We start from the raw sequence: 25,284 nt of genomic DNA on the forward strand, positions 1-25,284 counted from the left end.
AGAGCCAGCTGCCTGCTAGAATTGCTGTATTTATTAGAGTGGTGCAGTAAAGACAGATGCTTAGGCTATCTTGAGCCAGTAACCCAGGTTTACAAGTAAGACAATTTCTTTTGGGGGGTAAATCCAAGTTGTAAACAAACATATAAAGGAACCAGGGATGACCTTTGTTTTAGGTAAAATAAGGTGTAACCTAACAGAGAACTGACTTCCACCAAAGCAGTAACACTAAAAAGCAAAGCAGAGATACAAGGTTTATTGGATACCATAGTATTCTTGCCTTTTTCCTTGTTTAAATATGGTTTCTGTAATTTCTACATTTTATTGCCTCTATCATCTGCCAGGAATGTTATTGAGATGTGGATTTTATATGCCCAGTTTTCTTTGCAAAGATGCAATATGCTATTACATAAATACATAATTGTCAATGACTTGTTTTACCTATTTCATTTACAAGACCTTTGCCTCCCCAGTTTCTGAATATATATATATATATATAAAATATATATAAATATTTGTCTTCAGTTTTACAGTCTTATCTTCCCTGTGTCCCCTTTCAATGAAATTTTTCTTCTCTAAGCGAGGAAAGACTTATTTACTCACCAGCCAGATGTTTCAAGAGCAAGTAGTAACTTGGTGACAGGTTTGTTTGATGTTATCTGCTACGCTATTTATAGGAAAGGCAGCTGCTCAGCAACTGACTTCTGGCAGTTTCTACCCAGGACTTTCAGCCGCTAACCCTGGGATTTCTGAAGAACATACTGCTCTTTCCCAGGGGCTTAATAATGACCACACTGGGCCCTGTAGAAATTGACCTCAAGTTTAGGGCCATCTTTATTTTCAAAATAGAAGAAATTTTTTAATCTGCAAAAAATATGAATCTATTGTAAGGAAACATTCTGTCCCTTCCCCACTGAGTCAGTCAGTCCCTGCTTCCCTCAGCATGTTTTTTGTTTGGTTTTGGTTCACACCTGGTGGTGTTTGCCTTGCATGCGGCTGACCTGAGCGCTGCCAGGTGTGGCCCCAAAACAAAACAACAAAAAGGAAGATAAATTTCTTGCAGTCCTACCCCCCTCAGCTATCGGTTAAACTGAAATTAGATAACAAATTGAAATTGAGTTGTTCTGTCCTCACTGCCTTAACTGCTTACACTGATTTACCTAACCAGTCCCAGGTTCAGAGATTGGGATTCTGATTTCTTCATTTCACTTAAGGGTCTTGGAATATTATGATCCAAGAATTCCAGTGATTCTGATTTTCTTTTTGCCATTGGGTAGAAAAATGTTATCTCAGGGCTGGAGTGGTAAGGCGCCTGCGTGCACTAGCCTAGGATGGACCACGATTTGATCCCCCCAGCATCCCATATAAGCCAGGAGCAATTTCTGAACACATAGCCAAGAGTCACTTTGAGCATCACTGGGTGTGGCAAAAAAAAAGTTTTTATTTCTCGAATTTAAGAGATATCTCTTGATCTATATCTCTTAAACTTCAGCTATCTACCGTACTTCGAGCTGAAAGAGAGGGACATCTTACTATTTCATTACCTCTGACAAAAATATGAAGAATCCCTCTTTTGCTTTTAAACTCTAGGATCACTTAGATCTCAGAATTCAGGTTTTCAGACAAAATTTGATCACCTCGGGCTGGCACGATATAGCACAGTGGGTAGGGCATTTTGCCTTGCAAGTAGCTGACACAGGTTTGATCCTCAGCATCCCACATGGTCTTCCTGAGCACCTCCAGGTGTGACCCAAAAACCCCAAAATAAAAATAAAATGCCAATTAAGGGGCCAAGCAATAGCACAGCAGCAGGGCATTTGCCTTGTACGCAGCTAGCCTGGGATGGACCTGGGTTTGATTCCTGACATTCCAAATGGTCCCGAACCTGCCAGGAGTGATTTCTGAGCACAGAGCCAGGAATAACCCTTGAGAACCACTGGGTGTGGCCCAAAAGCAAAAACATATGTCAGTTGAAAATAAAACAAAAAAATTGACTACCTCCAAGTTCTCATGAAGAAATGAGATTGATAAGTTTATTTGGTTTATAAACATACCAGATGGGACAGGAATGGGAAGGGTGGGGAAGGACTTCTAGTGAAGAGTCAAAGACAATCCAGAAATATTGATTCTCAAAGTGCCTTATATCTTTGCTCAACTATGAGTTGACCAATTGAATGTCATGAAAAGTTACTAAAAGAGCTACATGAGTTGGCTGAGAAGCATTTGAATAATTTAATTTTTTTCTTTATTACAGTTTTCTAGCTGGCTTTGGAATGACCATAATCATCTAAAGATTTTTGTTTTGTTTTTTGGGGGACCACACCCGGCTATGTCAAGGGTTATTCCTGGCTCTGCATTCAGCAATCATTCCTGGCAGGCTCTGGGAACCATTTTTGGAACCATTGAAGATCAAACTCAGGTCGGCCAATGCCCTACCCACTCTGCTATTGCTTAGGCCCTTCTAGAAACTTCTTTTTTTTTTTTTTGGTTTTTGGGCCACACCCGGCGGTGCTCAGGTTACTCCTGGCTGGCTGCTCAGAAATAGCTCCTGGCAGTCATGGGACCATATGGGACACTGGGATTCTAACCAACCACCTTTGGTCCTGGATCGGCTGCTTGCAAGGCAAACGCCGCCGCCGACGCTGTGCTATCTCTCCGGGCCCTCTAGAAACTTCTTAAAGAAGCTTGGTTGAGATCACATCTCTGATTCTAAACTACTAGTCAGTCAAGACCTCAGCAGGGATATAATGAGTGATAGAAAAGCATGAATTATAGAACCAAACATCACAACTGAAATTGGCTGAAGATCTGGGTGATCACAGGCAAATGAATTTTCCTGAAACCCAAGTGGGGAAACAATCACAGCCATCATGAATGATTCATGGCACACTGTAGGCAGGCAACAAATAGTGGCTCTTGGAATTGGGGAGATAAAACATCTGGTAAGGCAACTGACTTGCACACAACTGACCTATGTTCAATCCTTGGCACTGCATATCGTCTCTCAAGCCCCACCAGGAGTGATCCCTGAGCTAAATCAGAGTAAGGAGCAGAAATTGGTGTAACTCACACCGAAACAAATTCATGCCACCCTCTTCGAGGACCAGTGTGTGGGCTGGTAGAAAAGCTCTTCAATCCCCAGTTGAAATTTAAATTCAATCATAAAATGTGTAATTGGCTCAATTCATAAATAGTACATTAAGTAGGGCATTTGCCTTGCATGTGGCCAACCCAAGTTCTATCTTTGGGATTCCACTTGGTCCTCAAAGGCCACCAAAAGTAATTCCTGAGTGTAGAGTAGGAATAACCTGAGTTTTTCTGGGTGTGGCCTAAGAACAGAAATAAAAAAATATATATCCGGTAGTGTCTTGTCTAGCAAGTAGAAAGGAACTCCAGGGCCCGGAGAGAGAGCACAGCGGCATTTGCCTTACAAGCAGCCGATCCAGGACCAAAGGTGGTTGGTTCGAATCCCGGTGTCCCATATGGTCCCCCGTGCCTGCCAGGAGCTATTTCTGAGCAGATAGCCAGGAGTAACCCCTGAGCACCGCCAGGTGTGACCCAAAAACCAAAACAAAACAAAACAAAAACAAAAACAAAAGGAACTCCAAAGAGACACAAAATGGAAAGCTGGAATCCAGTTGATAGGGTCCCAAAACAAACAGCAAAACAAAGTCTGGGGTAGAAAAGACAGCTCAGCAGTTTGGTGTGGTGCCAGGAGTTTTAGACTGATACTAGGTACAGATGAAAGTGGCCCCCAAATAAAAGGCTTTCCTAGGAAAAAAAGATGGTGAGATGAGATGAAGGTATCGAAGGAGAGAAGGAAACTATTAAAGTGTTCAGTAAACATTATGTTATGATGGGAAGGGGATTTACTGGGCTAATTACCTCATTAGTATTCACTACGAAAAATATGTTTGCTCTTTAAAGGTTGTGTCTAGGAAATGTTGAAGTGTAAGTATTAAATCTTGGCTTGTTGACATGGAATTTTGCACAGGTGACTATTTTGGACCTCATATATCCTTAAACATCTGTAGAACTCAGAGCTAGTTATTTTTTTAAGTCTTCATTTCTGCATCTTTAAAGTGGCAATGATGAGGTATCTAGCATCTATAGATTGCATTTTAAATATATCAAGAAATAAAATAACTTTAAAAGGGAGCCCGGAGAGATAGCACAGCGACATTTGCCTTGCAAGCAGCCGATCCAGGACCAAAGGTGGTTGGTTCGAATCCCAGTGTCCCATATGGTCCCCCGTGCCTGCCAGGAGCTATTTCTGAGCAGACAGCCAGGAGTAACCCCTGAGCACCACCAGGTGTGGCCCAAAAACCAAAAACAAAAAAAAAACTTTAAAAGGGGTTCAAATCTCTCAGTATCAGTGAGGTTCGGATATTAACCCATGTGGAAAGACTAAAAGAAATAATTGAAAATCAGTGACAATTATAGAAGAATGATCAGGGAAAAATAATCAGAATGAAAATTAGTAAACAATTATAAGTCCCAGTTAGAGTTCCACTGCCTATATTCAAATCTAAAAGACTATATTTTGGGGCCGGAGAGATAGCATGAAGATAGGGCTTTTGCCTTGCATGCAGATGGATGGTGGTTTGAATCCCAGCATCCCATATGGTTCCCTTAGTCTGCCAGTAGAGATTTCTGAGTGTGGAGCTAGAATTAGACCCTGAGCGCTGCCAGGTGTGACCCAAAAACCAAAAAAATAAAGACTATCCATATTTTACTTATTTTTATTTTAATTTTTCCTTTTATTTAAACACTAATTACAAATTGTTTATGATTGAGTTTCAGTCTTATAATATACATAATCCTTCATCTGTGAACATTTCCCACCACCAGTGTACCTAGATTCCCTTCCCCCTTACCCTACTTTCTGCCTCTGCAGATATTTAACTCCTCTCTCTCTTCTCTCTCTCTCTCTCTCTCTCTCTCTCTCTCTCTCTCTCTCTCTCTCTCTCTCTCTCACCCACACACACCTATTTTTTCCTTTTAGACACTGTAGTTTTTACTATTGATAAGGGATACTATGCATATCACTTTATCTCCATTCAACATCCAGTTATTTTCCAGAGTAAAAGATTATATTTTAATAACTGACTTTTTTTAATGCTATGCTTTCTGTAGTCCTAAAATAAGAGTGATTATAACTACTTTATAGGGCTGTTCTGATATTCCTTGATCACAGAAAGTGATTTATTAATATGTTGTCAATATCTTCACTATTATATCACACCAGTGGGAGCAGAGAACTGGCTCAAATGACTGCAATACAGGGTTTCCATGCAGATGCCTCAGGTATAACCCCTGGTACCACAAGTCCCTGAGCACTGCTGACTGTGGTCCCAAAACAAACCAAAAAAAGAGAGCTAGGTTTTGGGAAACCATGAGATAAATGTCTTTTATTTTCTGTCAGTTATCCAGCTGACACAATGAGGCTACCCCTCGGTTTATCCAGTGCCTCTCAGGCCTGTATGTGGGGAGCTCAATGGAGAGAACATAGTTGGTGGAGTGACCTGTGGTGGAGAGGATGCCTCTGCGGGCACTTGTTTTGTAGACTGGACACACATAAGTGTTCTTGTGAGTAAAAGTAGAACTATCGCCAGGTTTCAGCCAAATGACAGGTAAAGAGTCGTAGAGGATTTTGGGGAAAGATTCCTCAATCTGCATAGTTATCCTGTCCCAACGAGCACCTTCTAAGAAGAGTCCTTTTATATAGGCCCCATCTTCTGGGTTGCTCTCCATGATCGATTCTTCCGTGGTTACCTAGAAGACAGGAAGTTGTGAGTGAGTTCCCTTTCTGGCCATTTTCTTAACTGGGACAGTAGTCAGAGATGGGAAAAGTACCACCTCAACTTTCTCAGGACACTGCAGCCTCTGTGAAAATGTTTGTATTCCTAAAAATGTCATGCACAGGTCAGGTTTGATTTGAATGTTCTGCTCTAATATATGATGAGTTTAAAGTAGGGCGAGAAAGACACATTAATTGTAACTATGTTGGGTGGCTTTGTATAATTCTCCTTTTGAAAGTAAGTAATTAAAAATATTTTAAAAACAATTCATTGCAAGGAGAAACAAAATCTTTATTTGCATTTTTGTTAGTTTTGAGTGCATAAAAATGCCTCAGGTTATCAATTTCAGTCTGTGTATTAACAATTAGCTTTAACTGGTTCTGGTGAACTGATACAAACCAGCTCAGCATACCATAGAGATGTTAGATTCATTTCTTCAGGTAAACGCAAAAAATGGATCTTGTGTAGGGGAATAAGAGGGATAGAAATTAAGGTGAACCAGAGTTCACAATTTGTTTAAAATCACTCTTACAATGAGTATTTTCCAGTTTTTTTAAGCGAATAGAATGTTTGTTCCAATTTTACTCTAAGCACTTATTGCTCAAATTTTATATATTTGCTCATATCCAATCACATTAAAATTATTCCATTTATAAGTCCGAGTACAGTGGGTAGGGCATTTGTGGCCATTCAGGTTCAATCTCTAGCATCTTATATGGTCCTCTAAATCCACCAGGAGAAATTTCTGAGTGCACAGTCAGGAGTAATCTCTGAGCACCATTGGTTGTGCCCCAAAATAAAAACAAAACAGAAGCCAGAATGATAGCATAACTGGTAGGGTGTTTTTACCAGAGTTTGATCTCTGGCATTCCATCCTGATCCTCCCCCCACCCCTCCTGCTGGAGTGATTTCTGAACAGGAGTGATTTCTGAGCCAGGAGTAACACTTGAGCACCACCGGGTGTGGCCCAAACACACAAAAACAAATCAAATCCATCTATCCTGGTAGGTGTGTTTTACAGTTTCTGATATTTCTAAGTACATAGTCATTTCTACAAAGAAAGGTAATTCTTGCTTCCCCCCTCCCCCCAATGTTTAGCACAATTGGCATTGGTTGTCCTGGCTCTGTGCTCACGGGTCATTCCTGGTGGTGCTCACAGGACCATATAGGACGCCGGAGATCGAACCCGGGCCAGCCAAGTATAAGGCAAACTCCCTGCCTGCTGTGCTATCGTTACTGCCCCATATCTCAATTCTTATTGCATTGACTTTTGCTTAACAATGTCTTCAAGGGACCATTAAATTAAGTTAACTCATAAACTAAATTTTTTTTTTTTTTTTTTTTGGTTTTTGGGCCACACCCGGTGACGCTCAGGGGTTACTCCTGGCTATGCGCTCAGAAGTCGCTCCTGGCTTGGGGGACCATATGGGACACCAGGGGATCGAACCGCGGTCCGTCCTAGGCTAGCACTGGCTAGGCAGACACACCTTACCTCTAGCGCCACCGCCCGGCCCTCATAAACTAAATTAAAACCTAGGGCAGGGGCCAGAGAGATAGCACAGCAGTAGGGCAAATGACTTGCATTCGGCCAACCCAAGAGGGACTCAGTTTGATTCCCAGCATCCCATATAGTCCCTCAGCCTGCCAGGGTGATTTCTGAGTGCAGAGCCAGGAGTAACCCCTGAGCACCCCTAGATGTGACCCAACAACCAATAAATAAATAAATAAATAAAATTCAAAAAAATAAAACATAGGTCATAGGGCAACCAATTTGAAGTTTCTGAACTAGAATTTTCTCAATTTTTTTCCATAAACTTTAAAATTCTACTGTGTTTTATATAACAGTCCATCATATTTATTTCCATATACGAACAAGGTGATACTTCTGGTCCTTCCTTTGACTTTACTAAAAATAAAAAGTCTGCCATCTTTAACAGTGTGTGCATGGTTGTCATTTATCTTGGTATAATGGTGTCAGTTTTCTTTTGGAAAATTTTTCTTTTAGATATAGAGATAAAGTTTTGGGTTATCTAACAATAGTTTAAAATAAAGGATATAAAGTAGTTATCTAAAAAGTATTTGGAACTACTTTAAGACATGATCAGAGCATTTTTGTCATTTGAAAAGCATTCAGGCCTTGACATTTCCAAATGTTTGAACTTATTAACTTGTCTCAGGTAGTCTTTGGAGTTGGTCTAACCCAAAGCACTCCTACCTCAAACTCAAATCCGATGTGGTCAATGGGGATGGTATATTTCCGGGAATAATTCTGAGACACACCGGTCAGAAAAGACTGTGTGAAGTAGAATCCAGAGATCCAAAAGACCACAGGGGGTCCATTGTCAATCCATTCCTGGTGAGACAAAGAATGAAAAATTCACAATCAACATCACATCAGAGAGTTCAATCAAAGGCAAGTAACATAAATAGGCCTCAGAAAGAAGTATTTCTCTCAGGACCAAGAGAAATTGGTAAGGAATAGACTTGCATACAACTGACTAGAATTCCATCCCTCGTACCACTTATGGTTCCCGGATCCCTACCAAGAGTAAGCACTGAGTACAGATCCAGGAATAAGCCCTAAGCACCACCAGATATAGCCCCTCCCCCCAAATAACAAAATAAAAACAAAATTTCTCTTGAGGTAAATAACTTTGTTTTGATTTAGCTTATACTTACCTATTGACCTTTGAAATAGAAGTGGAAATATTTCTATTTTTTTAAAGCACAGTACAATCTGGTATCCATAGGGATTACAATAAAATATATGTTATTCAACTACATTGAGCAAATCATTCACTACTAACAATAACTGCCATGTAGGAATGCATATAAGAAATCATTTAGGGTTCTCCTTTTTTAAAAAACAGAGAGATTTTGTTCGTTTGTTTTTGGGTCACAAATCAGGCAGTGCTCAGGGCTTACTCCTGGCTCCATGCTCAGAAATTGCTCCTGGCAGGCTCCGGGGACCATATGGGATGCTGGGATTCAAACTAATGACCTTCTGCATGAAAGGCAAACGCCTTACCTCCATGCTATCTCTGGCCCCACAAACAGAGATTTTTATGTATAACAATTCACAGTTACAGAATTATTAGCTCAGAACAAGTTTAATTTTCAAGGTATCAAACCAATAATATTTATCAGCCAAATCTAACCCAGGAGCCAACATTGTGACTTTAATTCTAATTTCTACTTCTGTATCCTTTCTGACTTCCACTCTGAGAAGGTTGAATCCTTCAGCCTTTATCCAGGATACTGCCTGGCTGTGCATTAGCTCTGGATTTCCTCTCCCTCTGAGTGAGCAGTCCAGGTACCACCCAACTTCCCTGCTTCCCAGATACCTGGAAGAAGACTAGGCGGGCCAGCAGGTCAGCCACATAGCCTCCTAGGGGCTTGAGAGATGGGTAGGACTTGGACATCCACATGCCTGGCACTTTGCCCACGATCATGCTACTAAAGACTTCCTCTAGTTCTGAAGACATCAGGACTTGCCCTTTGATGGCTCGGCCAGTATCAATGAGGCTCCTGCGAACCACTTTGGTCAGCCTGTAAGAACAAACAAACCAGCTCTGTGACTTTCTCGTGGTCACCCAAGTAGGAATGATTGTAGGTCTCTTCTTCTTTTGGGAGGGAGGGAGGGAGCACACCCGGTGGGGCTCGGGAGATACTCCTGGCTTTGGGCTCAGAAATCACTCCTGGCAGGCTCAGAAAACCATCTCGGATGCCAGATCAAACCTGGGTCTGTCCCGGGTCGGCTACAAGCAAGGCAAATGCCCTACCACTGTGCTATCGTATAGGCCCTTTTTTTTTTTGTTTTGTTTTGTTTTGGGTCACACATGGCAGCACTCAGGGGTTACTCCTGGCTCTATGCTCAGAAATCGCTCCTGGCAGACTCAGGGGACCATATGGGATGCCAGGATTTGAGCCACTGACCTTCTGCGTGCCAGGGAAATGCTTTACCTCCATACTATCTCTCTGGCCCCTGTGTCAGCCCTTTTAAGTCTCATATTTTTTATGATACCACCTCTTTTTGAAAAGTAAGAAAATCAACGTATATTCTTTTTTTTTTAACCTTTTATTGGGGGCCACACCCGGCAGCGCTCAGAGGTTATTCCTGGCTTTGTCCTCAGAATTCACTTCTGGCAGGCTCGGGGAACCATATGGGATGCTGGGAATAGAACCCAGGTCCATCCTGGGTCTGCATTGCATATGGGATGCCGGGAATAGAACCCAGGTCCATCCTGGGTCTACATTGTGCAAGGCAAACGCCTACTGCTATGTGTCCCCCGAGCCAGGGGTGATTTCTTTATTTCTTTTTTTCTTTCTTTTTTTTTTTTTTTTTTTTTTGGCTTTTTTGGCTTTTTTGGGTCACACCCGGCAGTGCTCAGGGGTTATTCCTGGCTCTATGCTCAGAAATCGCTCCTGGCAGGCACAGGAGACCATATGGGATGCCAGGATTTGAACCACCGACCTGCATGAAAGGCAAACACCTTACCTCCATGCTATCTCTCCAGCCCCATAGGAGCAATTTCTGAACTCAGAACCAGTAACCTCTGAGTGTCATCGGGTGTGACCCAAAAACCAAAAACAAAGAAAAAAAAAAAACTGTGCCTTTGCACTTTGATTGAGAACAACTCCTTTTAGCAAGAAAATCATTAAAAATTTCTCTAAATATTGACTTGGATGGCTGTTCCAGGGAGTTAAAATAACAAGCTAGAAATTATGTTTCATCAATAGGGAACAGTTAAATATATAACAGCACATTGTGGTCATTAAGAGAGATGGTTTTGGCCTCTAATGAATTGGGAAAATGTTGCATGGTTACTGAGAGAAAAACAGACTATAAAATAGTTAACATAGTACTCAATTAAAAATGTTTGCACAGGGGCCGGAAAGATAGCATAGAGGTAAGGCGTTTGCCTTTCATGCAGAAGGTCATCGGTTCAAATCCTGGCATCCCATATGGTACCCCGTGCCTGCCAGGAGCAATTTCTGAGCATGGAGCCAGGAGTATCCCCTGAGCACTGCCGGGTGTGACCCAAAAACCACACACACAAAAAATGTTTGCACATAGAAAAATTTTGGAAATATTTAGAAAATTATAGTTGATGAGATATCATGGGTGATTGATATTTTTCTTTTATGACTTTTCTATCAAGAATATACACTGGGGGGACTGGCGAGGTGGCGCTAGAGGTAAGATGTCTGCCTTGCAAGCGCTAGCCAAAGAAGAACCGAGGTTCGATCCCCCGGCGTCCCATATGGTCCCCCCAAGCCAGGGGCAATTTCTGAGCACTTAGCCAGGAGTAACCCCTGAGCATCAAACAGGTGTGGCCCAAAGCCCCCCCCCAAAAAAGAATATACACTGGGGGGCTGGATCAGTGGCGCAGAGTGATAAGGCATCCCCTTGCCAGCGCTAGTCTAGGATGAACTGCGATTCAATCCCCCAGCATCCCATATGGTCCCCCAAGCCAGGAGCAATTTCTGAGCGCATAGCCAGGAGTAACCCCTGAGCATCACTGCATGTGGCCCCAAAACCAAAAAAAAAATGTATATATATATATATATATATATATATATATATATATATATATATATATATATATATATATATATATATATATATATAGGGGGCTGGAGAGATAGCACAGCAGTAGGGCATTTGCCTTGCACGCTGCAGACCCAGGATGGACCTGGGTTCTATTCCTGGCATCCCATATGGTTCCCTGAGCCTGCCAAGAGTGAATTCTGAGCACAGAGCCAGGAGTAACCCCTGAGCACTGCCGGGTGTGACCCAAAAACAAAAAACCAAAAAAGAGTTTTGATCCCTATTGCCAAGGTTGTTTCTTTTGACAAATTATGAGGTATATACTAGCGAAATGACAGCGCCAGGGCCCCTGGAGCCATCAACATTGCCTGCTTCTCTCTCTGACTTCTTTGTTGGGTCCTTTAGCCAAGCCTTGTGGGAATTCACCTGTTTTTGTTTTTTATTTTTATTTTTTTTTGGGGGGGGGGGCCACACCCGGCGGTGCTCAGGGGTTACTCCTGGCTGTCTGCTCAGAAATAGCTCCTGGCAGGCACGGGGGACCATATGGGACACCGGAATTCGAACCAACCACCTTTGGTCCTGGATCGGCTGTTTGCAAGGCAAACGCCACTGTGCTATCTCTCTGGGCCCGGGAATTCACCTGATAGTGCCAAAGAATATAAAACTAGGAAGAATCATCTTTTAGACTTAAGGGATCCCAGCCAAAGGACACAAGAATCCAAAAGCAAGAAAGGGGGGCCGAAAAAAAAAAAAAGAAAGAAAGGGGGCCGAATTGGTGGCTCAGCAGTAAGGTGTTTGCCTTGCACGCATCTAACCTAGGATGGACTGCGTTTCAATCCCCCAGCCTCCCATATAGTCCCCCAAGCCAGAAGCGATTTCGATTTCTGAGCACATAGCCAAGAGTAACACCTGAGCCTCACAGAGTGTGGTCCAAAAATTAAAACAAAACGAAACCAAAAAGAGGGCAAGAAAGGGATTCCTGGACCACAAAATTTATATAAAGAGGAATTTAAAGTTTCCTTTGGTGCATGTGCTTGCCAGAAGAGGCAACACTAACATCTGGTTATATTACAGATGTCTATTAACCTAAAGGCCTGCTTGCATATATTTCCTTCCATATGCAGCTATAAACTCTTCTAGTCTCTAGGCCTAAGCAGATTTCCCCCAGATGGCATAATGATGGTTCAATTGAATTAGAAGTTGAACTTTCTTCTACTCATTTTGAGCTTCTCATATCACTGGGTAAAAAAAAAAAATTAGATAGATAGATAGATAGATAGATAGATAGATAGATAGATAGATAGATGTTAGTGGGGAGAAAAAGTCACTAATCTTGACCACCACTGAAAAATAAGATTACTGTTAACATATTATCTTATATAATGTGTTACATATATTTTCCCTTTATTTCTTTTTCTGGTTTTTGGGTTACACCTGGCTATGTTCAAGAGTTACTCCTGACTCTGCACTAAGAAGTCACTCCTGGCAGTATTCAGAGGACCATATCAGGTCCCAGAGTTTGAAACCAAGTCAGCAGGCAAGTGCCCTACCCGCTGTGCTATCACTCTGGCTCCTTATCTTATATTTCAATAGCTACTGGTGAAGGATTATTAAGGCCCTTGGAATAACAAGAACCAAGTAATGTCACTCATGGTAGTATCACATCTAAGTTAACACCCCATTCTCTGCTTAGCTGCTATATGGCCAAGTGTCTAAAGAGTGACTCTAAGACTGGGGAAGCCAAGAACTTGAATGATGTTCTGCAGTCCTTTCGTTCTTCAGACATGAGGCTTGTCTGTAAAGCTGATATGTGAACAGTGAGGCAAAAAGAAAAAGCACTGGTGTCAGCAAAATCCTTGAACATGGAGGCAAAAGAGATGAATTTCCTCATTGGCCTAGAGGGTCTCTGAGAAGTCCTTGTAACATAGAAGACAAAACCTAGTGATACTGGGTTCTATGTTATAATAACAGTGGAAGTAAGCAGGAGATGTAGGTAATAGAAAGAATTTCTCTTTGCCCCTTTCTACATTTATTCTGATTTGTATCCTGATTTGTACTTGAGTTTTGAAATCAAACCACCAGTATTCAAACTCAGTTCTGCCACTAAAATCAATATGATCCTGTGAAAGTTATTTAACCCTCCTAGCTCTCAAGTTTATCATCTGTAAACTATGATTACAGGACTATTATCTTCAGACTTCAAAAGAGGTGGACTCAATACTAACACACATGTACAGTGCTTGAAGTCATAGCTGCTTTCTCGAGCTCTAAGGGAGAGCTCGAGAAAAATGGACCCTAATGATTTGCTTTTATTATATGATGTTGTTTTCACTTTATTTTCTGGTGAATAAATGGAATATAATAAACAGGAGGAACTGGAGCAACATATGTGATGAAGCAAGCTACTTTCTCTGTGTAGTAGCCCCTTATCAGGTATCCATCTCAATAGCTGTCCAGATACAACCCTCTCAGACTCCCAACTCTAGTGATCTAAACAAGACCCCAGGACTTACCTGTTGAATCTGATGAGCTCTTGCCTCAGGACAGTGTTCATGGATTCCTCGTAGACCACAGGGTACATAGTCATAACCCTTTCCAGGTCAAAGTCCTTAGGAAGCTTGGAGAGTATGTCATGGGCTAGTTCCTCAACCACTTCCTTAAAAAAGCAAGTAGTAGGAGGTGAATGAAAGACCAAGGGAGGTCCAGAGTGATAGCACTGTGGTAGGGCATTTGCCTTTCATGCAGATGACCAGGGACAGACCTGGGTTTGATTTCTGTCACCCTATATGGTCCCCTGAGCCTGCCAGGAGTGATATCTGAATGCAGAGCCAGGAATAACCCCTGCCCAAACAGAGAGAGAGAGAGAGAGAGAGAGAGAGAGAGAGAGAGACCAAGGGAGAGGCTTTGGCTAGGTAATTCTGAAGCAATGAACATTTGTCTTCTGTTTTTGTGGTGTAGGAAATCAAATTCAGGGCCTCCACACATTGGCATTGCTCAGGGGTTACTTCTGGCTCAGTGCTCAGAAATTACTCCACTTAAAAATTACTCCTGGCAAGCTCAGGGGACCATATTAAATGCTGGGGGGTTAAACCTGGGTTGGTGGTGTACAAGGCAAACCACCCTACCCACTGTGCTGTGGCTCCAACCCCCTGAGCATTTATCCTTTTAAATATTGTTGGATATTCTGAGATACCCTCCACAGAAACCAATTTTGTCCAAATAAGAAAGAAGCTTCCCCTGCCCAACACCCCCATCTTGTATCTTCTCCCCCATTCATTTTATTTATTTATTTATTTATTTATTTATTTATTTATTTTGGTTTTTGGGTCACACCCAGTGGCACTCAGGAATTATTCCTGACTCTGCACTCAGAATTCACTCCTGGCAAGCTCAGGGGATCATATGGGATGTTGGAAATCAAACCACCATTCGGCTGCGCGCAAGGCAAATGCCCCACTGCTGTGTTATCTCTCCAGCCCCTTTTCCCCTCTTTCTTGAGGAGCACTTTACTCCTTGAGTTAGAAAGTGAAAAGACCCCTGGGGAGTGCCCTCGAACCTGGGACAAGAACCTGAGGGCCTAATAGAGATGTTTTTAGACAAAGTGGCCTCAGGATAGCTCTGAGGCCTGTGGAATTCCTATCTTATGGACTCCCAGAGTCCCACTTGATCATCCCACATGGTCCCCCGAGCCTGCCAGGAGTGAATTCTGAGCTCAGAGCAAGGAGTAACCCCTGAATGCTGCTAGGTGGGGGCCAAAACCAAACCAAACCAAAAATAAAAACAAAAAACCAACACACAAAACAAAACAACAAAGACCGGGTCCGGTGGTGGTGCTAGAGGTAAGGTGCCTGCCTTGCCTGTGCTAGCCTTGGATGGACCTCGGTTCGATCCCCCGGCATACCATATGGTCCCCCAAGCCAGGAGCAACTTCTGAGCGAATAGCCAGGAGTAACCCCTCAGCGTTACTGGGTGTGGCCCAAAAAAAAAAAAAAAACCAACAAAGACCTTGAAGTACATCACTTCCTCATATTGTTTTGCTCTCCTGGACTTAGGAGGATGGACTGAACACAGAGGCACTCAAAATAACTCAGATATAAGAGCAAATTATGTTAAATCAGATGGGGGGAAAAGCCATTCTCTTCATGTTCAAGCCGCTTTTTCCTTTTCTTTTCTCTTGGGGAGAAAGTCTCCAGGCAGTGCTCATTAAATGCTCCGTAACAAAAGCAGCTGCTACCCCCTTTCCACCAGAAGGCAGCCAGGCTTTCACACATCCCCTGGGAAGTACCTGGGAAGTGGTAAGCTTTCATTTTCTGATTTTGGCTCTTATCACTTAATGGAGTTTACATTTATTGTATTGTTGTGCAGTCTTTTGAGAACATTGGGGAATTGGGGGAATTTGGAGCCATATCTGGATCTGCTCAGGGCTTATTCCTGACTCAGTATTCAGGGATCACTTTTGATGTTTTCTCAGGAAACCACATGTAGTGTCAGGTATCAAACTGGGGTCCGCCATGTGCAAGGCTCTTATCCCATACTATCACTAGCCCTTTGTAGCTAACTTTAAACAAAAGAAAATGAGTTTGAAAAATCTGACCTAAAACCCTAATACAAGAGGTAAGATCATCTGAGCACCACCAGGAGCAGCTCCCAAGCCCTAAACTGGGAGTAACCCCTCAGCACTGCCAGGCACGATACCCAAACAAAACAAAACAAAAAATGTGTAAATTGGAGGTGAGATCATATGTGGGATCAGCAACAGATCCTGTGAGGTAGATACAGGCTAAGTGGCATTTTGGAAATACAGGTAGCTACTCTTTTAGTTTCTTTTGTTTGTTTGTTTGTTTGTTTGTTTTTTTTGTTTTGGGGCCACAACCGGCAGTGTTCAGGGGTTACTCCTGGCTGTCTGCTCAGAAATAGCTCCTGGCAGGCACGGGGGACCATATGGGACACCGGGATTCGAACCAACCACCTTGATCCTGGATCAGCTGCTTGCAAGGCAAACGTCGCTGTGCTATCTCTCTGGGCCACTCTTTTAGTTTCTATGGAAAGTTCTCAACACTTCTGACCAGAACACCTGTCTGCTGCCAATATGTCAAGTCCCTGTTGTCATCTGCCTTTCTGGGCACCACCACAATCTCACAAGCCTACTACATATAAAACAGATTGATGGGGATGAAGTGGGTAAGGCATTTGCCTTGCACGCAGCCAAACAGGTTCGATCCTTGGTATCCCATTTGGTTCCAAGCACTGACAGGCGTAATTTCTGAGGGCAGGAGTAACCGTTTGTTTTGGGGGTGTGGTTCCAAAATCAAACCAAACGAAAAAATAGACTGAGAAACTGAGCCATGTCTCGAGTCCCAGCCCTGTTACCTGGGGGGACTTGCCACTCCCCGCTGCCTGTCTTGGGAGGGTCAGCAACACCCCTTGAAACAGCTGGTTGGTTTCCTGGTTGTCCTTGGTGATGTCAGCATTCTCATGGAGGCCAAACACTTCTGGGTGGGCGGAGATGGGTAGGTTCCTGAGATAATCGATATACGACTGGAAAGAAAACCTTCAGTCAACATCAATCTGGGGTCCTGAGGTAATCATCTCTCCTTCCTCGACTAGATCAGACCTGAGCAAGTATCATTTTGTGTGTCTAGCACACAAACACAAACATACACACACATCTGCACACACTTGTTTGCACTCTTTCAAACACATTCCAAGTGATTCTTCTCACAGTTTTCAGAAAATGAGTAAGAGTCAGAAGGGTCAAGTATATCGTACCTCCCCACCCCATTCCACCACCACCACCTTCCTCTCTCTTCTCCAAAGCCTTGGCTTTAGAGTCAGGAAGAAATTAGTTTGAATCCCAGAGCTGACACAAACTGTGTCACATTAAACTAGGCACGAAATCCTAGTCCCCTTATTCATACATGAGAAGATGCATGAATATTTATTAAAAACTAAGGCCTTGGCATGCCACTAGTGCTGAATAAATACAGTGACTTAATGTTTCCTTGATTTCTTGCTATCTTCTTCCCTTTCTCCATTTCTCATAGTTTTTTTTGGCCTTCCTCTTTTGTCAGCTGTAGAATCTTTGTCTTTGGTAGTGATTTCTAATTTGTCCACTTCTAGGACTTCACATGAAGTCCCTTCCCTCTAACCTCCAGACAGACACCATATTTTGAAAGGCATTGTCTACCAAATAGCTGACATTCATTAGACAGTAATCAGGTCCCTCCTGCAGGCTTTTTGAAATACTGAAAACTGCTGTTGGGTCCAAGTCTGTGAACCCCAGGCTTCACTAGTTCTCCTTCGTCACTGCAGCCCTGGTCACATGAAGACTACTAAGTCACTCTGGGGATGAGGATCTCCTCTTCCCTGCCCCTCACCTGATAGGAGCCATGAGGAGGGATGTAGTAAATGTCTCCAAGAGCGAGAGGGTAATTTTCCTGTTCTATTTCTTTACAGTAGAATGTGGACAAAAGAGACAGCAGGAGACGCCTGTCTTTATCATCAGTCACTCGGCCTCCATAGTTACATTCCCCTAGGGACAATCAGGGAGACAGTTAATGATCACCTGGAACATTCCCTGGGACAAGTGTCTGGGAGGGTCATCATGAATTTGTTTATTAACCTAAAAATAGAAGAAAACTTCTAGCAAAGAAGCTCTGCTATGACAGAAGGTTGCTAAAACCACTCTTGGAATGAGACCAGATTTTATTATGGTTGCACCAAAAAAAATACATATTCACTATATTAGAAATTAGAAAACAGAGTTCAACCAAGGAAAAATAATTAATCAAGAGCTCTACTAAAAATAACCACAAAATTTTAGGCATCTTCCTGTGTGTGTGTGTTTATGTGTATATTTGTGTGTGATAATATAAGTAAAAGGTATTATAGAAATGTGGTTTAGTGGGGCCTGAGCAAAAGCACAGTGGTAGGGCTTTTGCCTTGCATGCGGCTGACCTGGGTTTGACCCCAGGCATCCCAAATGGTCCCACAAGTCAGGAGCGATTTCTGAGCACAAAGCCAGGAGTAACCCTGAGCGTGACTGGGTGTGGCCCAAAACCCAAAAAAGAAGAAGAAGAAATGTGGTAATGTGTAATGTAGTTTAGGGCAAAATCTTTGACAAGAGATAGCCATGACTTCCAATCTCAGCTTTGTTATCTGCCAGTCAATTTTGGAGTTCTACCTTGTGACATTTATTTAATTTTATTTGAATGTGAATGGGGAGGTATGAGGTGAGGAGGGAAAATTAGTTTGTGTTCAGAGCTTAGTCATGGCTCTGTGCTCCTTTTCCTTGGAGGATCACATGCAGTGCCAGCAGTTTAAGCTGGTTTGATCCATGCAGGCTTTATCCACTGTACTATTTCACCATCACCACCTTACAATATTTAACAGAACTTTCTTACTGGTTAAAAAAAAAGGTGGAGATAAATGCAGCCAGAGAGTTAGTATAGAGGGTAGGGCACTTGCTTTGCTTGTGGCTGACCTAGATTAGATTCCAGGCACCACCAATGGTCTCCCAAGTATTGCCAGGAGATATCCCTAAGCACAGGACTATGACTAATCCCTAAACACCGCTGGGTATGGCCCCAAAACAAAAGAAGTGGAAACAATTGCAATACTTGTCTTAAAGGTTATGGTTAATAATGTTATTCGTCATTGAGGAAATGTTAAAGAATTTAGTACAATAACTATAAACATGAATCTTTCAATGAATATTTATTACAAATAAAATATTTTTACACTTTGAGATTATCAGAATCATATATGCTGGGTTGGGATATGGCTCCTCTATCTTATCACTAACATAATTTTCTTTTTCTCTTTTTTAATATATATTTTTAATTTCTTTTATTTTAAACATTGTGATTACAAACATGATTGTAGTTTGATTATTAACATCATTTTCCGAGACACATATTTATACATTCACATTTTTCTTTTTGGACACACCTGGTGGTACTCAGGACTTACACCTGGTTCTATGATCAGAGATCACTCCTAGAGGAAGCTTTGGGGACCATCTGGGATACTGGAGCTTGAACCCAGGTTAGGGCATGTGCCAAGCCAGTACCTTACCTGCTATCTCTCCAGCCTCTCTACATTATAATTCTGCAAAAAGAATTCTATGGTAAATAAAATCTACCTTCCCAACCCCACCTCCATTCATTATCTGGTCCAGATGCTATATCATTATAGCATACTAATGTTGCCTTGTTTCTGGCACACACAGACACACACAGTCTCTCCTCTCTCTCTCTCTCTCTCTCTCTCTCTCTCTCTCTCTCTCTCTCTCTCTCTCTCTCTCTCTCTCTCTTTCTCTCTCTCTCTCTCTTCCTCTCTCTCTTCCTCTCTCTCTCTCTTCCTCTCTCTCTCTCTCTCTCTCTCTCTCTCTCTCTCTCTCTCCCTCTCTCTCTCTCTCCCTCCCTTCCTCCCTCCCTGCCTCCCTCTCTCACTCACTCACTCTCCTAAAACTTAGGTTCAGGTTCATTGCTAGTTCCCTCCATTTCAGGAAAAGGAAGCAGCAGTCTATAGACAAGAAAAAAGAAGTATGACCCAAGTCAGGACAGGAAGTCCATCATCTCTTGTTCCTTACTTAGGCAGGTTTAAATGTCTGAAGGAATGAGGTGGTTCATTAAAGGGAAATGAGGGACTAAGAGGAAGTTCAACCTAGCAGAGAATTTGAACCCTGCAGAAACTTCTTTTTGGTGGGGGAGGGGGGTCACACCCAGCAGTGCTCAGGGGTTACTCCTGGCTCTATGCTCAGAAATCACTCCTGGAAGGCTTGGAGGACCATATGGGATGCAGGGTTCGAACCACCATCCTTCTGCATGCAAAGCAAATGCCCTACCTCCATGCTATCTCTCCGGCCAGCTGCAGAAACTTCTTTATCTTAAACCAAACCCTCTAGATTCCTGAGATTCTGAATACTGATGTCTCTGGACCTTAAGTGTTATGGTTTTGTTTCTTTTGTTAGGGTTTTATGGTTGCTCTTCTTATATTTTGCTTTGGGTGGGGGACAGATCTAGTGGTCCTAGCTTGGAGCTCACAGGCCACTTCCAGCTGTGTTCTGAGAACTGGGGATTGAATTTAGGCCTCTAGAAGCAAAGCATAGATTCCAGGCTTTGAACTACCTCTTTTTTTTTTTTAAACTACCTTTTTTTTTTTTTTTTTTTGGTTTTGGATTTTGGGCCACACCCGGCGGTGCTCAGGGGTTACTCCTGCTGTCTGCTCAGAAATAGCTCCTGGAAGGCACGGGGGACCATATGGGACACCGGGATTCGAACCAACCACCTTAGGTCCTGGATTGGCTGCTTGCAAGGCAAACACCGCTGTGCTATCTCTCCGGGCCCTTGAACTACCTCTTAATGCCTTAAGATTTAGTTTGAACCTTTCATTGATCCAGGGAAAAGGTCATTAGAGCATTAAAACTGCATTACTAAAGAAGGAGCTGTTCCCATCAAAGAAGTCAACATGGCAGTGTGAGAGGATAGCCAAGGACATCCCAATCCCCAAAAAGTAAATCTCAGGCACAGAGGCATGGTTTAAGATACTTCCATCACCACCCCTACTCCCCATTAAAGCATTTTTCTTCAGATGTGCATGAGTGCTTTTAGTTTCATGTTTTTATAGGAAGGTACATTTCTTTATAGTTATCCAATGAATCTTCTCTTTGTAGCAAGAACACAAGTTCCTATAGGGCTCAGGCTGTGTCTTAAATCTTTTCTAAATTCCTCATTGTCCTTGCAACACAACTGAAAGTATCAAATTAAGAATGCTTTATCTGGGGCTGGAGAGATAACATGGAGGTAAGGCATTTGCCTTGCATGCAGAAGGATCGTGGTTCGAATCCTGGCATCCCAGATGGTCCCCTGTGCCTGCCAGGGGCGATTTCTGAGCATAGAGCCAGGAGTAGCCCCAGAGCACTGCCAGGTGTGACCCAAAACAAAAAAAACAAAAAAAAAAAAAGCTTTATTTTATCAGGCTTAATCCCCCAAATCCCCAAAACTAGATATGCTCCCCCTGAGCACCTCCAAGAATAATCCCTGAGAACAGAGCCAGGAGTAAGCCCTGAGCACTGTCAGGTATAGCCCCAAAATGAAAAACGAATGAGAGAGAGAGAGAGAGAGAGAGAGAGAGAGAGAGAGAGAGAGAGAGAAAGAGAGAGAAAGGGAGAGAAAGGGAGAGAAAGGGAGAGAGAGAGAGAGGAGAGAGAGAGAGAGAGAGAGAGAGAGAGAGAGAGAGAGAGAGAGAGAGAGAGAGAGAGAATAAGAAGTGAGCCAACCCTTGTTTGATCTCTGTACCACATAGCAAATAATCTCTGGAGCCCCTCCAGGAGTGATCCCTGAGCATAAAGTCAAGACTATGACTTGAATATTGCCGAGAATGTTCAGAATTTCCCAAAACACATTTTTAAAATGAATTTATTGACTTCGGTCTACCTAAATGGATCCCTACTCTCTAATTGGCACTTTGGTTTAATGTCAGTCTAGAGTTTTATTGATCACCTATTTCTTATTTTTCTTTTTTTTCAGGCAATTAAAAAAATTCCAGATCGGTCTTTGCTTTCCTTCCTCCCTCTCTTTGTGCACCACTTTCCCCTTCCTTCAACTTGTAAAACTATCAAATCCCAGTCTCTATGCCTTTCAGAAAATTTCCATAATTATCCTCAGCTGTTTTCCTGTGATTTAATCATTGCTCTGTCTTTTTACTTTACTTTTTTTTTAAACTGCATTTACTGCTTGCTGTATTGTCATTTGCTTTATATTTTCTACCTTTGCATACTATCAATCACCAAGTGGGGAGAAATTTACACACACACACACACACACACACACACACACACACATGTTTTTTTGGCCACATCCAGTGACACTCAGCAGTTACTCCTGGCTAGGGGGACCATATGGGATACCGGGGGATTGACCCCTGGTCCTTCCTAGGTTAATGCATGCAAGGCAGATGCCCTACCACTTGTGCCACTGCTCTGGCCCCTAGAAATCATATCTTAATTGTGGCTTTATTCTCTTTTTTGTTTTGTTTTGTTTTTGCTTTTGTTTTTTGTTTTTGGGTCACTCACACCCAGCTGTGCTCAGGGGTTACTCCTGGCTCTAAGCTCAGAAATTGCTTCTGGCAGGCTTGGAGGACCATATGGGATGCTGGGATTCGAACCACCGTCCTTTTGCATGCACCGTCCTTCGTGCTCTCTCTCCAGCCCCTACACTTTTTTTTTTAATGTAAGCATGCAGCCTAGTGAGCTTTATAAGTTAGAAATAGTGAGTCAGTAAACAGATAAATGGAGACATATGCATAGGTGAAGAAGGGTGGAATATGGAATATAGCACAAGAGTTGAACAGTTGCAAAAGGTGTGTCCAAAAATACCTGTTAGGTAAGTCAGAGCATCGAATGGCACCTCCTTGTAGTCATTCAGAAACATCTGGATCTGCCGCATACTAATCCTCAAGTCAGACTCATTAAATTCATAAGGAATATTCCAACCTGCATGAAGTGGAGAATTACAGGTTTCAGTGCTGGTAACTCATTTCCACTCAGAAATCTAGAGAGTGGAATTAAGCACCATTATGGATAAAGAGCCTCTTTCAGCGCACGAACATCAAGCATCAAGCCAACAATTAGCCTTGACATTTACTTCCAACCTGGGAGCCAGGGAGCCTGTCTTCTAGAGAAAACATCTATTCTAAAATCAATTTCCTTACAGTTCTCCTAATTTTTTTTTTTTTTTTTTTTTTTTTTTTTTGGTTTTTGGGTCACACCCGGCAGTGCTCAGGGGTTATTCCTGGCTCCAGACTCAGAAATTGCTCCTGGCAGGCACGGGGGACCATATGGGACGCCTGGATTCGAACCGATGACCTCCTGCATGAAAGGCAAACACCTTACCTCCATGCTATCTCTCCGGCCCCAGTTCTCCTAATTTTTAAGGAAGATGTTGATATTCTGGAATTTGTGGATCCCAGTATTTGTGAGTAATGAGTATTACTTACCCTGGCTGGACCACTATGGTAAGCATGGAACTAAAAATTAACACCTAAGGAAGCCAGAGCAATAGCACAACAGGTCGGTCATTTGCCTTGTGCACTGCTGAACTGGGTCAATCCCCAGCATCCTATATGGTTCCCAAGCCTGCCAGGAATGATTTCTGAGATCAGAGCCAGGACTAACCCTTAAACCATTAGGTGTGGCCCAAAGAGGAAAACAAAAATAACACCTAAGAGGCAGAGAGAGAGTACAGGGTGAAAGTACTTGCTTTGCAAGCCACCAATCCAAGTTTAAACACCAGCACCCCATTTCGCCATCTGAGTACCACCAGTAGTAATTCCTGGGCAGAGAGCCAGGAGTAAGCCCTGAGCCATGTGTGACCCCCCCCAGTCCACCCCCCCCCAAATGCACATTAGTGCATAGCCCTAAGGTATAATCAGAGAGCTTTATGTATGACTAGGCAATAAAATTAATTAGCTCTGAGAATTCCCTTCCTCTTATCAAGGAAAAACGTGTTGGCTTACCTCGAAGAGATCATCACTTGCATTTAGAATGATAAATTCACTTTGATAGATAAATGAAGGATGATAAATGCCCAATAGGGCAAAAAAAGTGACACCAATGGTCACATTAGATAGGTGCATCCTGTGCTCAATTTAGGGACACTGTCCCCCTAACAAAAACCCCAAGGCTAGGATATTCCTCTAGGCAGAATAGTTTAGGGGTTAGAATAAAAAAGGGTTTGCAAACTTGAACTCAGGAAAGAATAGTATTAACAGGGTTGAGAGATAGTACAATGGGCAAGGTGCCCTGCACATGGCCAATCTGGGTTCAATCTCTGTCATCCCATATGGTCCCCTGAGCCCACCAGGAGTGATTCCTGAGTAAAGAGTCAGGAGTAATCCCTGTGCACTGCCAGGTGTAGCCTCCAAACGAAAACAAAACAAAATATAAAAAGAGGAGTGATAACAGTTTACAATCTTTTAGATACCTGCTAATTAGCTCTATGAAATAATCTGAGCATTTTGTAACTATTGAATGTTGACGCACTTACTCATTGTCCATGGACTCTATTCTTTTTCTCTTTTGGTTTTGGGGCCACACCTGGTGAAGTTCAGAGGTTACTCCTGTCTATGCACTCAGAAATCGCTTCTGGCTTGGGAGACCATATGGGCCACCAAGGGATTGAACCACAGTCTGTCCTAGGTCAGTGTGTGCAAGGCGAATACCCTACAGCTTGTGCCACCACTCCGGACCCAGGACTCTGTCCATTCTAACAGTGGCTCTCCTGTTTGGACCCGGGTGGGGGAAGATACCTTATAGAATAAATGGCTTGCCTGCAAGATAACTCAAGTTATCCCAGGTGATGCTAAACCTTGGACAGTGTGTGTGTGCAACTGACCCCTACTGGACAGAGGCCAAAGGGCCAATTCTATTGCCATTAGACATTCTTTTATTTTTATTTTATTATTATTTTTTTGGGGGGGTCACACCCAGCAACACTCAGGGGTTATTCCTGGCTCTACGCACAGAAATTGCCCCTGGCAGGCTTGGGGGACCATATGGGATGCTGGGATTCGAACCAGTGACCTTCCGCATGCAAGGCAAACGCCTTACCTCTGTGCTATCTCTCCAGCTCTGCCATTAGACATTCTTGATGTTTAATTTCCTCCTAACATTCACATTTAAATGAAAAAATATTATAAAATAATGAAATCTATATTCTGCCAATACATACATATATATACACAACTGGTGGTCATTGTGATAACTCATACTTTTGCATGATTGTTGGGGTCCAGCATGAGTGGGAGAATATGGTATTCGGTTGTCTCATCTATCTCATCTGTATAAGCTTCTAGGAAAGGGCAGTGATGGGTTGTGAAGCTGCTGGGCTTAGATATGCAGAGAATGGGCCCGGAGAGATAGCACAGCAGCGT

The 25,284-nt window shown here is 42.7% G+C and overlaps 1 protein-coding gene across 1 annotated transcript in view; it reads right to left on the reverse strand.

Annotated features, from left to right (window-relative positions):
* Positions 1-5,418: 5,418 nt before the first annotated feature.
* Positions 5,419-25,284, reverse strand: part of DNAH3 (dynein axonemal heavy chain 3) — a 211,421-nt gene continuing 191,555 nt past the window's right edge. Inside the window, exons 55-61 of the mRNA XM_049788146.1 lie at positions 22,730-22,846; positions 17,727-17,881; positions 16,720-16,887; positions 13,863-14,005; positions 9,143-9,347; positions 8,014-8,151; positions 5,419-5,772 (exon numbers count right to left, since the gene is read on the reverse strand). Of these exons, the coding sequence (XP_049644103.1) occupies positions 5,419-5,772; positions 8,014-8,151; positions 9,143-9,347; positions 13,863-14,005; positions 16,720-16,887; positions 17,727-17,881; positions 22,730-22,846 (1,280 nt within the window). The remainder of the gene's footprint in view (positions 5,773-8,013; positions 8,152-9,142; positions 9,348-13,862; positions 14,006-16,719; positions 16,888-17,726; positions 17,882-22,729; positions 22,847-25,284) is intronic.

Source organism: Suncus etruscus, chromosome 15 (assembly GCF_024139225.1).
Source record: "Suncus etruscus isolate mSunEtr1 chromosome 15, mSunEtr1.pri.cur, whole genome shotgun sequence".
Lineage (NCBI taxonomy): Eukaryota > Metazoa > Chordata > Mammalia > Eulipotyphla > Soricidae > Suncus > Suncus etruscus.